Source organism: Eubalaena glacialis, chromosome 15 (genome assembly GCF_028564815.1).
Source record: "Eubalaena glacialis isolate mEubGla1 chromosome 15, mEubGla1.1.hap2.+ XY, whole genome shotgun sequence".
Taxonomy (NCBI): Eukaryota; Metazoa; Chordata; class Mammalia; order Artiodactyla; family Balaenidae; genus Eubalaena; species Eubalaena glacialis.
In genome coordinates, this window is record NC_083730.1 from 50,899,093 (window position 1) to 50,913,926 (window position 14,834).

Here is a 14,834-nt window from a genome sequence, read left to right on the forward strand (position 1 = left end):
GATGAAACGTGTGGGTGATGCAAGGCTGAGCAGGATAATGGGTTGCAGAGTTGACTGAGTCACTTGAACTCATATGTGCTCACTGAGTGACAGAAGCAAATTTAAATGATCATAACAGGCCAAAACTAACAAAATGAAGCAAGCAGAACATAGTAATGTTTTCTCTTTAGGTTGATAGAGGCAATTGAGAGACAAGTGCGTCTCAAACTGCAGAGAGCACAGGAATCACCTGGGGATCTTGCTAAAATGCAGGTTCTGACTCAGTAGGTCTGGAGGGCGGGCTTCAGCTCCTGCTTTTCTAACAAGTTCCTAGGTGAAGACGATGTTGCTGGTCCACTGGCTACTCTCTGAGTAGCGAGGGTGAAAAAGCCCTGGGGTGATTAGTCAGCCACAAGTTCGCACGACCACCATCTGACTTCAAGCATACGAATGGGCCCGCTATCCTCCGATGCAACCAGCCCCTTCTGCTGTGTTGCATTTAGCATAGGAAACCAAGTTTTAATGTGGCCTTTAGCAGAGTAGAATGTGACCAAGAGAACAATGAAAATTCTGAGACATCTGGAATCTGTGTGCGGAGAATGGAAAGAACTAGGACGCTTCAGCTGACAGAAGGGAATACCAAGTATAGGAAAGGACACGGGTAGCTATCCCTAGATATTTAAAGTGCTGTCACGTGGGACAGAGATGAGCGCTGAAGCATTAAAAAACAAACAAAAACAAAACAGGACACAACAACCCCCCAGCTCAGTGTAAGGATCAAGAGTGTAGGCTCTGGGGTTAGACCTCCAACTCCACGACTTTCTCTGTGACTTCCACTAAATTGTCTAATCTAAATTGTCTAATTAGACAATTGTCTAATTGTCTAATCTCTTAAGGCACCAGTGTGTTTATCTGTAAGATAGAATAATAGTAGCAGTAGCTATCTGGGTTAGTTGATTTAGTTGCTATAGTTATATTATACATCATAATATGTATGTATATAGCATAGTTATATTACATATATAGTTATTAGCAATTAACTACTATGGTAGTTACATCATATTAGTGATTTACACATTAGATGTTTATTTCTCACTTGTGCATAGTCCAAAATGGGTGTCCTTGATTAGCAGGCAGTTTTGCTCCAAGCCACGATTCAGTGACCACAGCTCCTTCCATTTGGTGGCTCGGCCATCTTCACGAGCCTTTCAGGGCCTCTGTGGAAAGGGAAAGAGCACACAAGTCATACATGGCAGGCTGTCATGAGCCAGCTCTGACATGTCACACATCACTTCTGCCTACATGTCATTGGCCAGACCGCAGGCACAAGGCCACTTTCAACAACAGGGAGACTCAGAAACATGGTCTAGCCACGTGCCCAGGAGGAAACGGGTTTAGTGAACAGCCAGCCACTTTCTGACACTCTCACAAGGCCGCTGTGACAGTGATGATTTAGACAGCGCCGGTAGAATGCTTAGTTTCGTCCAGTCTGAGTTACAGAGTCAGTACTCAACAAACCTGTGTTATTATGTAACTTCGGAGAACAAATGTAGGCCCCAAATGTTAAATTATAGGAAGGCAGATTTCAAATCAAACCAAGACCGAACAAAGAAATAATAATTCAATTATGAATTCCATGATAAGATTGTAAGGTCCCCATCAATGAAGCTATTCAAGTAGAGGACCTAGGCCTCAGGGATGCTGAAGGGAATTCCTTTATTAGTGGAATGCTGGACTAGCTAACCTTTGGATATCCTCAGAAATATCGAGAACCTTGGGCTGCAAGTAAGTGGCTTGATTCTAAGTGGATTTGTAGTCAAATGTGGTAGACTAGACCACATCACCTCTTGTTCTACAGACACTCATCTTTTTGACCTAGCCTGCATCTCAGCAATTGACGTCTCTCAGTAACACTGAAACAGATGTAACCAGAGAGAAGATGCAACGTCCTATCATTTTGCTTGATTTGATATCTTTCTCTCCTTATCCCCATGCCTGCCTCTGCATCTGCCTCTGCATCTATCAAACAGATGGATTAAAACTTAATCTGGGGAACCTGAGATCTGAGTCCTCCCTTGAAATAACTACAGACTATGTCATGAAAACAAGTTTGAGAATCTGGTAGATGACTGAGCCTATGTTAGCATTTTAGGCACAGCCTGCTGTTTTTTGACCTTTACAGACTGCACTCGATAGACTTTTCTGTGGGATTCTGCTTAGAATATATGCAGACGTCGTCTAAGGGCCTTTTCCCCAAACCCCTGCCAACTGTTTGCCTAGTTATTCAGTAAATCCATAAGAAGACAGAGGATGGCCTTTGAAAGCTGCAGTAGGCAAAATACACATTCTTTAAAAAGTTAGTTAGGATCTTTTCAATATTCTATCGCAAAAGAAATCTGATAAAAACCTGAACTGCCTGTTAGGGACTCTAGATTTAGAACTTGCTATCAACTCCCAGGTCCAGAGGCTAATGCCTGATGGTGGCATCTGTGATGAAGTCAATAAAACTATTCTTGATGTTTCTCCAATTTCTAAGTCTCCTCAGTGATGCATCTCTCCCCAGTAATTCTGGGCTTTGCTTCTTCCTTTCCTTCTCCAATAATAGAGATTCCCACCTCAAAAGTGAGACTGCCAGTGTCAAATCAACTGACTTGACTGATTTAATGGGACTGGGTCCACAGTTGGCACTTGGGAAGCAGATTGTGAAAGGAACAGTTACTGACATTTTCCATATATTGGCACATTCCCATTTCAGGACTAGACAGGCATACCTTGGAGATAATGTGGGTTTGGTTCCGGACCACTGCAATAAAGCAAATATCACAATAAAGTGAGTCACACAAATTGTTTGGTTTCCCAGTCCATATAAAACTTATGTTTACACTATACCGTAGTCTATTCAATAGCATTATATCTAAAAAAACAATGTACATACCTTTATTTAAAAATACTTAATTGCTAAAAAATGCTAACTATCATCTGAGCCTTCAGCGAGTCATAATCTTTTTGCTGGTGGAGGGTTTGAAATATTGCGAGATATTGAACAAACTGTGACACACAGACATGAAGTGAGGAAATGCTGCTGGAAAAATGGTGCCAATAGACTTGTTCAATGCAGGGTTGTCACAAACCTTCAATTTGTAAAGCAAAGCACAATTAAATGAGGTACGCCTGTACTCTCTTGATGTTCTTGCAGAGAGGACCTGGGTTCACTTCTATTAAAAAAATTCTAATACTTGACACTTGTTAGAAATAAACTTATGATTTGCTCATAGTGTGGAGAATTTCCTTAAGAACAGTAAACATGTACATAGCATTCAGAATCTCAAAAGGCTTCTGAAGACAGTCACTTGAATATACTTCTGTAAACACCAGGATGGCACAGTCTAAACCACATCAAAGACACATTTCTCAGAACAGAGCCACCTACTAGAAACTTCTGAGCTGAAAGAGGAGAGAAGTGGGGAGAAGCAGAGGACAGGTATCTTGACAGACCACAAGATTCTAAGATACCCATTTAGGGAGACACAAAATCAGCCCCTTTACATTTTAACAACCATTAAGTTTTTCACTACTTTTGAAGAGGTCAAAAATAAAGTATCAGGAATATATAATCATATACAGTATGCTCCTGTAGTGGGGTAGACAGTGTCCCCCCACCTAATACATGTTCACCAGGAACCTCAGAATGGGACCCTATTTGGAAATAGGGTCTTTGTAGATGTTAGTTGAGGGTCAAGATGAGATCATACTGGATTAGAGTGGGCTCTGAATTCAATGCCTGGTGTTCTTATAAGAAGAGGAGAGGACACAGAAGACGCAGAGAAGACCATGTGAAGATGGAAGCAGACACTGGAGTTCTGCTGTCACAGTCAAGGCCATTAAAAGCTACCAAAAGCTGGAAAGGCAAAGAAGGTTCTCCGCAGAGCCTTTGGAAGGAGCTTGGCCCTGCTGACACCTTGATTTCAGACTTCTGGCCTCCAGAACCGTGAGAGAATTTAACTGTGTTTTAAGCAGCCCAGTTGTGGTAATTTGTTTTGGAAGCCGTGGGAAATTCATCTAGCTCGATATACCTCAAGAAGGATGCTTGGATTGTTCTTTGATTGGGGTCTGGCCCAGCACCATGCACAACTTACATTTTTTGATAATGGCAGAAGACACGGAAAAGACATGATGCACCATTTATTCATTGCTCTCCTCAGCCGTAGAGGCAACCACTGTCTACTTTGATAGCACTTAAAACTCCCAAGAAGCACCCAGTGAGATACTCATACTGCCATCTGAAAGTTTAAAGGTTCCTTGAAGACCAGCTGGCACAACTTCACACTTCTATTTAGGGACATGAAAACCTAAGGCATGAGATTTCATCAAGAAGCCAACCAGCAAATCCTTACCTTCCCCTCATCTTCAGGCAGAGCCTCCATTAAGATTACAAACAGGAAAGTTATCAGTCCTATAGCCTAAACCTCATGGATAACATTCCTACACTAGCTTTGAATCTGCTCAATAGTTTACAGAGAATTACGGCAATTCTTCCTTCACATTACCTTCTCATGTAGAGGCCCAATGCAAGTAATGATGAGACATAAAAGGTACTCTCATTTCACCCCAAAGGGCAGCAAATTGAAATTGTTTTAAACAAATCCACATGCTATATGAGGGCACCAGAAACATGGCCTCAACATCACTTTGAAAAGACAGAACTCAAAAAAGTGATGTTTTATTCTCCTAGCTGTGTTTCTTCTCATTTTCCCTAGTGTCTCCAATGGTGTGTAGGTAAGGATACAAAGCTGGATCAACTTTATGATCTAAAACATCTATCTACAGATTTAGCACAGAAAAAAAAGGATAGAAAGAAATGCACCGAATATTATTATATTTTTTATTTTCCTTATAGTCTTTTATTTTCCAAATTTTCTACAGTGTGAACATATCATTGTTATAATCAAGGGAAAATCTTTTGTGTGGGTAGGGGGTTGGTTTCAGGCAACTCCTACCACTCTCTTTTTCTATAATCACTTTGAAATAAAAGTTACAAATAACTTATCTAGAAGACAAAGGTAGGGGACTTTTATATTCTTTTGTATCTATGAATTTTGGACACTGTAAATATTAGTTGCCGCTATCTTAATTTCCAAAATTATTTTCCATTTCTCCCTTACATGACTTTCATAATCAGCCAAACTAGATCTAGATATTTACTTCCCTAAAAGTACTCTATCCTTTTTTTTTTTGTTTTTTTTTTTTGCTTCCCAACCTTTTGCCTTAGAAGGCCTTAAAACATACGACTTGAAAAAGTCTTATCCATTCCTTTCATTGCACAGGTCAAATTCTATCTCTTCTGTGAGAAATTGAATACGATCATTCCATTTGGAAGTGACATCTTTTTTTCTAAAGGCACCTACAAGAAACTGCTATTTACACCTCTCTTTAGGAGAAGTATATGCTACTTTGTGTTTATGTGTCTAGAGTCCCTCTCTCTGACTAGAAAACCCCTCCAGGCCACAGACTGTGTCTTATGCATCTTTGTTCCCCATAGTGCAGAAAATTTTTACAAATTTGCCAAATGAATATTTTGGTATCAGGCATTCCTTCATGGATCACTCTCAGGAACCCCAAATTTAGATCATCCCTATTATGATCTACTTATTACATTTAAATGAAGAATATCAATCTTACAAAAAAGAGGTTGGAGTGATCCTCAATTCAGGTTGGCTTCCAATGCTAGTGTTCACGGTGGGAGGGTTCTGTCAGTGAAACTTTACAATTACAACTAGAATACTCAATTCTTCCTTTAAATGATTTTTCCTCTTTCCCTCTCCCCACTTCCTCCCAGAGGAAACCTCTACTCCCCTTGTTGCTTTTCATGATGCTTGTTTGGTAGAGGAACGTTGTTGACACACACTCAGATATGACTGAATTCTTCTAGTGAAATAAGAAAATTTACAAAACAGTAAGAAAATCTGAGACTAAATCCTTCAAGGAAAAATTCAGTGTTGTTTTCCAAAGATTTACAGGAAGATTCTACTAGGACCCCTGGCCTGGGACACAGTATAAATTGAATTAAGAATAATGAAACCGTGAGAATGGCAAGGGATAGATCAGTATGCTCCCATATGCAAATAAAGGGGGAACCTACAACTATGTGCTTATATGTATACAAACTATGTCTGGTAAGAGATATATGAAACTGGTAAAAGTGGGTGAATCTAGGGAGGGGAGCACAGGACCTCAGGAGGTCTGTGAGTAGAATTACTTTGGTATGCCCTGTTACGTGATTTGATTGTTCACAATATCTATAATAGTTTCAATTAAAAATTTAAAAATAACGGCACGGCTTCATTACTGCTTCCAGCCCTACAAGAAACTTAATAGGCAAAGCCAGGGACATAAGAATTACTCTGCTTAATGGCTCCACTATAGTATCATACTTTTCTCCTTCTAGCCTCCCATCCTCCAATCCCCAATGCAATACATTAGACTTTTGCATGAGCTTAGTTTATTCTATTTAAAATAAGATACTAGGTTCATGCATTCAACTAGTGACTTTTATCAATACAATCTAGTACTGGAGGTGGGTGGGAGGTAGAACTATGCCTTTCAGAATTGATACAACCATGACAACAACTGTTACTAACAAATATAGTGTTTACTACATGCGACACACTGTTCTAAGAATTCATTAAATTCTCACAACTACCTCACTGGTAGGTACTATTATTTGCAGATGAGGAAACAAAGGCAGAGAGATTAAATAGTTTACCCAAGGTCACACAACTGGTAAGAGGCAAGACTGAGATGGTGACAATGTCAGCCAGGGCGACATTGCCTCAGTAACCCCTATAATAAGAGAATTTAGAAAGATATCAAACTGACCTTATTATTTGAAAGGAGAAGAGCTGCCATTAAAATTGCTCTCATCATGTTTTACCAACAAAGTCAAAAGTCTTCAAGTGAGTTCCTTGGAAGTATTTTCTTCCCACAAATATTCAATGTGCAAAGTCTACACAAATTCTAAACATATAACTGTTAACATTATCTGTTCCTCTCACCCAACCAGTCAGTGTCCAAGTACATAGTGGCCAACACTTTAGGTTTCTTGCATGCACAGCAGTCTCTCAAACTTTCCCAAAGAAAATTATGGCAAATATATTCTACTTGGAACAATTTCTAACTGATGGAATAACTTCAGTGAAAACATAATTGCACCAATGCCATACAGCTGAAATGCATGTGAAAATACCAAGAGGTTGTTAAAAAGTCAGAGAAAAAGAAATTGATATCAGATGTAAACTGTGCCTAAATGTTAAAAAAAAAAAAAAAAAAAGTTGTTTCAGGGCAGCAAGGCATATGAAAGTATCTGAAAAGATAATAACGCTAAAAACAACAAGGTAAAAACTGGCTACTAGGTCATATATAAACATAGGATATATTATACTTTTATTTCCTGTAGAATCACTGAGTCTTGCTGAGGTTAAAGTTTCATAAACATTTAGTTGGTTCATTGTACAACTAGGTATAAAGTCCAACTTAATCCCCCTGAGATCTTGGTTTCTTATTTTTCTGAAGAGTATGTCCTAATATTGCTTGCGTTTTTTTGCTGCAACTACAACATAACTAGTATAAATGGTTTTAATTCTAAATAAACCTTTGCCAAAATTCTAATGAGAGAAAATTTACCTCAAAGCAGATTTCAAGAAATATAGGCTTTAACTTTTATTCAACATAATTTTGGAAGTCCAAGCCACAGAATCAGAATAGAAAAAGAAATAAAAGGAATCCAAACTGGAAAGGAAGAAGTAAAAATATCACTGTTCTCAGATGACATGAAAATCCTAAAGATGCTACCAGAAAATTAGAGCTCATCAATGAATTCAATAAAGTTGCAGGATACGAAATTAATATACAGAAATCTGTTGCATTTCTATACACTAACAATGAACTATTAGAAACAGAAATTAAGGAAACAATCCCATTTACCACTGCATCAAAAAGAATAAAATACCTAGGAATAAACCTATCTGAGGAGGTAAAAGACCTGTACTTGGAAATCCTTAAGACACCAATGAAAGAAACTGAAGACAACACCAACAGGTGGAAAGATATACCATGTTCTTGGATTGGAAGAATTAATATTGTTAAAATGACCATACTACCCAAGGCATTGAATCTGCAGATTCAATGCAATCCCTATCAAAATACCAATGGCATTTTTCACAGAATTAGAGCAGGTAATTTTAAAATTTGTACGGAAACAACAAAAACCCCAAAAAGCCAAAACAATCTTGAGAAAGAATAACAGAGCTGGAGGAATCATGCTCCGTGACTTCAGACTATACTATAAAGCTGTAGTAATTAAAACAGTATGGTACTGGCACAAAAACGGACACATAGATCAATGGAACAGCATAGAAATCCCAGAAATAAACCCACATGCTATGGTCAATTAATTCATGAAAAAGGAAGCAAGAATATACAATGGAGAAAAGATAGTCTCTTCAATAAATGGTGCTGGGAAAACTGGAGAGTTACTTGTAAAAGAATGAAATTAGAAATTCTCTAGCACCATATACAAAAATAAACTCAAAATGGATTAAAGACCTAAATGTAAGGCTGAATACTACAGAGGAAACTCCTAGATGAAAACAGAGGCAGAACACCCTTTGACATAAATCGCAGCAATATTTTTTGGATCTGTTTCCTAAAGCAAAGGAAACAAAAGTAAAAATAAACAAATAGGATCTAATTAAACTTAAAACCTTTTACACAGCAAAGGAAACCACTGACAAAATGAAAAGACAACCTATTGAATGGGAGAAGATACTTGCGAATGATATGGCCAGTAAGGGGTTAATATCCAACATATGTAAACAACTCATACAACTCAACATGAAAAAAAAAAACAAAAAAAAACCTGATTTAAAAATGTGCAGAAGAGCTGAACAGACATTTTTCCAAAGAGGAAATGCAGATGGCCAACAGGCATATGAAAAGATGCTCAACATCACTAGTCATCACAGAAATGCAAATCAAAACCACAATGAGATATCACTTTACACCTGTCAGAATGGCCATCATCCAAAGAACAAAACAAAGAAAAAAAAACCCACAAGTAACAAATGTTGGCGAGGATGTGGAGAAAAGGGACCCCTCGTACACTGTTGGTGGGAATGTATTGGGTTGGCCAAAAGGTTCATTTGGTTTTTTCATAAGATGGCTCTAGTAGCACTTAGTTGTCTTTAACTTCATTCAAAACAATTTTGTTAGACTGTATGTGACAGCTGTCATATCAGCATGCATTTAAAAAGTGACATCAAAATTAGCGAATTTTTGTGTAGCCATTTTAATATTGAAGATGGAAGAAAAAAAGCAACATTTTCGGCATATTATGCTGTATTATTTCAAGAAAGGTAAAAATGCAACCGAAATGCAAAAAAATGATTTGTGCAGTATATGGAGAAGGTGCTGTGACTGATCAAACATGTCAAAAGTGGTTTGCGAAGTTTTGTGCTGGAGATTTCTCGCTGGATGATGCTCCACGGTTGGGTAGACCAGTTGACAGTGATCAAATCGAGACATTAATTGAGAACAATCAACATTACACCATGCGGGAGATAGTCAACAGACTCAAAATATCCAAATCAAGCACTGAAAATCATTTGCACCAGCTTGGTTATGTTAATCGCTTTGATGTTTGGGTTCTATGTAAGTTAAGCGAAAAAAACCTTAACCATATTTCTGCAGGCAATTCTCTACTTAAACGTAATGAAGACGTTCCGTTTTAAAAACAAATTGTGACAGGTGATGAAAAGTGGATACTGTACAATAATGTGGAATGGAAGAGATCGAGGGGCAAGCGAAATGAACCACCAAACACACCAAAGGTCGGTCTTCATCCAAAGAAGGTGATGTTGTGTATATGGTGGAATTGGAAGGGAGTCCTCTATTATGAGCTCCTTCCGGAAAACCAAACGATTAATTCCGACAAGTACTGCTCCCAATTAGACCAACTGAAAGCAGCACTTGATGAAAAGCATCCAGAATTAGTCAAAAGAAAATGCATAATCTTCCATCAGGATAACGCAAGACCGCGTTTCTTTGATGACCAGGCAAAAAGTGTTACAGCTTGTCTGGGAAGTTCTGATTCATCCGCCATATTCACCAGACATTGCACCTTCAGATTTCCATTTATTTAGGTCGTTACAAAATTCTCTTAATGGAAAAAATTTTAATTCCCTGGAAGACTGTAAAAAGCACCTGGAACAGTTCTTTGCTCAAAAAGATAAAAGGTTTGGGGAAGATGGAATTTTGAAGTTGCCTGAAAAGTGGCAGAAGGTAGTGGAACAAAAGGGTGAATACGGTGTTCAATAAAGTTCTTGGTGAAAATGAAAAATGTGTCTTTTATTTTTACTTAAAAACCAAAGGTACTCTTTGGTCAACCCAATAAATTGGTGCAGCCACTGTGGAAAAAAGTATAGAGGCTTCTCAAAAAACTGTAACTAGAACTACCATATGACCCAGCAATTCCACTCCTGGGTATATATCCAAAAAAACCAAAAACACAAATTTTAAAAGACACATGCACCCCAACGTTCACAGCAGCATTATTTACAATTGTCAAGTATGGAAGCAACCTAAATTTCCATCAACAGATGAATGGATAAAGAAGATGTGGTATACACACACACACACACACCAGAATACCACTCAGCCATGAAAAAGAATGAAATTTTGCCATTTGCAGTAACATGGATGGACTTGGAGGGCATTGTGCTAAGTGAAATAAGTCAGACAAATACTGTATGATATTACTTATATGTGGAATCTAAAAAATACAACAAACTAGTGAATAAAACAAAAAAGAAGCAGACTCACAGATATAGAGAACAAACTAGTGGTTACCAGTGGGGAGAGGGAAGGAGGAAGGGGCATTACAGGAGTAGGGAAAAAAGGGTTATTATGGGATTATATGAAATCATGTGTGTGAAACTTTTGAAAATTGTAAAGCACTAAAGCGCTAGAGAATTTAAAGAATCTTTCATTCAATAAAAAAAAAGAAAAAGAAACATAGGCTTTACAAGAATGTTAAACTTCACGTCTTTTAAGAGGAGAAGAATCTTACAGATATTCAGGAGGAAACAATTTAAAAGGTCCATTGGTCATATTAAAATTAAATGGATAAAATGGTGAATTTTATATGTAAAACATGCCTCAATAAAATTACTTAAAAAACAGTAAATAGATGGAGAATTTCTGGCACTTTCCCCTTTTAGCGTTCATCACTTGAGATCAACACTGAAGGCAGAGTCTCACACTTCAATGCTTAAAGGGATCAGGCAAGGGAAGGTGAACTTAGGCTCCCACATCTAAAGTGGACAGCCACTGGTTGGCTCCAGCAGACTGTCACACGAACGGTACACCTAGTGACTCCAGATCTTCTAATTTTTCAAAAGAAGTGGAAATATAGATTTTTGTGAATTAAAATATTGGCAGCACCGTGTGAGTCACAGAGAACGCATTTAGAGATCAAATCGGCCCCAAGGCCATCATTTTGCAAACTGAGTGGAAGAATACCTTGGGTCCACTGTTTGTTCTTTTGTGTGTAAGATATACTTTAGGACACAAAGTTTAAAAATGTATATTAAGGATAAATTTTGAAAAACAATACCTTTGTAAGAAAACCTTGATGGGCAAGAGAAGCTTTTGTAATGAATATGTGTAGCTTTCATTGTGAGTCAAATACCATGCAAGTTTACAACTATTTCAAAGAAAGTGATACAGGAACTTGGATCTGAAGTGAGCTTCTGGAACCCAAATGCTCACACTCCAAAGTAACAATCCCAGCCAAGAAAGATCTACTGCCCAGCCCCCAGCTTCAGGGGCTAACTTCCAGAGATATTTCCAAAGTCAGTGACTGAGCAAAGTTATTCTTATAATAAAATAATTATTTTAATGAAGTATTTGAAATAATTTTAAACATCTGATCAATAAGATTACACACAAATATGGGAGTGTGCTGCACTTTACCAAAAAATAAAGCTAAGCATTTAAATATACAAAAACAACTTTAGGTATAGATCTCTTCTTAAAGGACTCTTTTAACATACACATAATTTATAGCATTTTTACATAATAACTTGCTGAAACAGAAAATGTGGCCAATTTGAAACTTACTACAGTATAGAATATGGCCATAACAGTCCCGATGGGAAGAACAGGATGAAGAATAACATACTTGAGGTTTTATTCCCCTGAATTCTTTTTCTAAGAAGCACAGCTTTCCCCCCCTTTTTTTTTTCTTTAGCCTTCTTTGGAGGATTTACTCATTCTTTCTGTATGTGACTAACTACAGCTATTATTTTTCACCAGCTACATACCACAAAAGTGGAATTAAAAAAAAAAAAAAAAGAGGGTTTGCTTTGCAAAATGTCAGCTTCCTCCTCAAACAAGTATATATAACATGCTTCTCATAATATATGTAGAGCCAAGATCTCCAAGAGTAAGATGCTGACATTACCTTTTGAGTACAGAATCCAAAATGGAATCCCATTGTTAAAAATTTCTAATCATCAATTAGGATTTTTTTTAATGCAACAAGATGCTTAAAACTTAGGGTAACTAAAAGAGTTTATAAAACTATCCTTCTTGAGATTTAAAGCAATACACAAAACAAAGAATAACTTCTTCCTTTTGAAATACTATAATTTAAAATGTTTGATACATTTTCCTTTTTGGTTGGGCTGTGATTTTTTTTCCTGTCAACAAAACATGTACTGGGTGCTTCAGAGTTCCAATTCGACCACTGACCCCTCTTAGGTGTATACAGCATATTTCCTGTTTCATGATTCTGTTTTCATTTTTCCTCCATCGGTTTGGAGGCGATGCTCCATCATTCCTTTCTATACTCCCCATCTTTTCAACGAGGTATATCAGCACCTTCAATGTATATCATCCTTCCCTGACAAGGATGTCCCCTCACTTGGTATCAGAAGCAGCACCTGGTGGTGAGGTGAACCAGGGAACAGCAACCTCAGGCACAAACTATCCCCATTTGTCAATGTTTTAACAACAATGGGACTCAGCCGACAAAAGCCACCACTGGCCTTACCCTGTGGCTTGTCACCTTCAACCACAGAAGGCAACTGTCATAATTTGCTAAGCAACTTCTGATTCCAGCCCAGAAAACCTAATGCTTTGAGTCAGGTTCCATGTAGGATGAAATAGTTTCCTGGTAAGTGGTGACCCTTCCTTTCTTCCCCCTGTATCTCAATGCAGGCTGTAGTAGGGAAAGACACCTTACCTATTAATAGTTTGGCAAATGAAGCAGGGAGTAACAAACAGAGCCTTGCTGTAATTAAACACGTAGGTAGGCATATGCCTACTTCTGTGTAAATAAACCGTACTTCACAACCTATTTTTAGAAGCTGAATCCTAGTCATTAAGAACCTAATGGAATACATAAGATTTAATAAAAGTATATAACTGTAAACAATGGTCTTCCCTATCGGTGATTATTTTCCAGAAACTGAAATTTCAAGACCATGTGACACCACTCTTTATATGTCTTCTTTGGCAGTAAGTAGCAAGGATCTGGACGGAGAGGGCCGTGGTCACTTCAGAAGGGCCAGGTACAGAGCTCGGGAATACTTCATCTCCCTCTCCTGCTCCATACAGAAGATCAGGTCCCTGAGGCAGATTCTTGTGATTCTCGGACGAAGCAACTGTTTGGTGGCTGTCAGGCTGGATGTCCCAGAAGCAAAAAGGTTGTCTTTTAAACCCTATACAAAGTAAAGGGAGAAGCAAGTTTAAAATAAACAATCTTTCATAAAGAGAGAACCTGTCAATTCAGCAAGAGCCTGCTAGCCTCTGGCCCCTGGGGTAGGTGCTGGAGGTAATAGCACGATGCAGCTTGTCCTCCAGCAGCCCAGGCTCTAGGGGGAGGCCCATGACCAGCACACCTAGTTCATGGCCTCAGTCACTCTCTCTCACCTGGACCATGGCCACTGACTTCTCCACTTCACTCCGTTCTTTGCTGCATATCACAGGGCAGACTGTCCTCTTTAAAGGTCTTAGACAAAACTTTCGGGAGTGATGGCTGTGGTCATAATTCTGATTGTGGCGATGATTTCACAGGTGTGTATACATGTAAGAACCTGTCAGATTACACACTTTAAATGTGTGCGGTCTTTTGTTTGTCAATTATAAAAGTAAAAGTGAAAGCCTCACATGGTTCAGATCCCACCACTCCATGGTTCAAAAACCTTCAATGGTTCCTCTCTGTCCAGAGTAGCTACTTGAGCACTTATTATACTTTGAGAGCTACGTTAAGCACCTTCCACACATGATCTCTTTGCTTTCATACAACACTGCAGCAAGTTACATGGGTGCTGTCCTCATTTATCCAGTGAGGAAACTGAGCTCAGACAGGTTAAAGCAACCTGTTTAAGGTCACACAGCAACACTGAGCTGGGACTCAACTTTTAATTTGATCTAAAGTGAATGCTCGCCGCATAGCACAGGGAGATCAGCTCGGTGCTTTGTGTCCACATAGAGGGGTGGGATAGGGAGGATGGGAGGGAGATGCAAGACAGAGGAGATATGGGGATGTATGTATATGTATAGCTGATTCACTTTGTTATACAGCAGAAACTAACACACCATTGTAAAGCAATTATACTCCAATAAAGATGCTAAAAAAAATAATAAAGTGAATGCTCTTAGCTTGTTCTGTATTATACATCATATCAGGTACAAACTCATTACCTGGCTTCCCTTCAGCCTTACTTCCCATTGCAGAGATCAGCAAAAGGCCATTCCAGGCCAACCTACTCATCCTTTAAGACCCACTTCAAATG

At 38.5% G+C, this 14,834-nt stretch overlaps 1 protein-coding gene across 2 annotated transcripts in view; it reads right to left on the minus strand.

Moving 5' to 3' along the window:
* Positions 1-12,597: 12,597 nt before the first annotated feature.
* The window catches only part of TAF4B (TATA-box binding protein associated factor 4b), a 113,914-nt gene continuing 111,677 nt past the window's right edge, over positions 12,598-14,834 (minus strand). For both annotated transcript variants that reach the window (XM_061169318.1, XM_061169317.1), the window contains exon 15: positions 12,598-13,757. In XM_061169318.1, the coding sequence (XP_061025301.1) occupies positions 13,590-13,757 (168 nt within the window). In that variant the 3' untranslated portion in view covers positions 12,598-13,589. The remainder of the gene's footprint in view (positions 13,758-14,834) is intronic.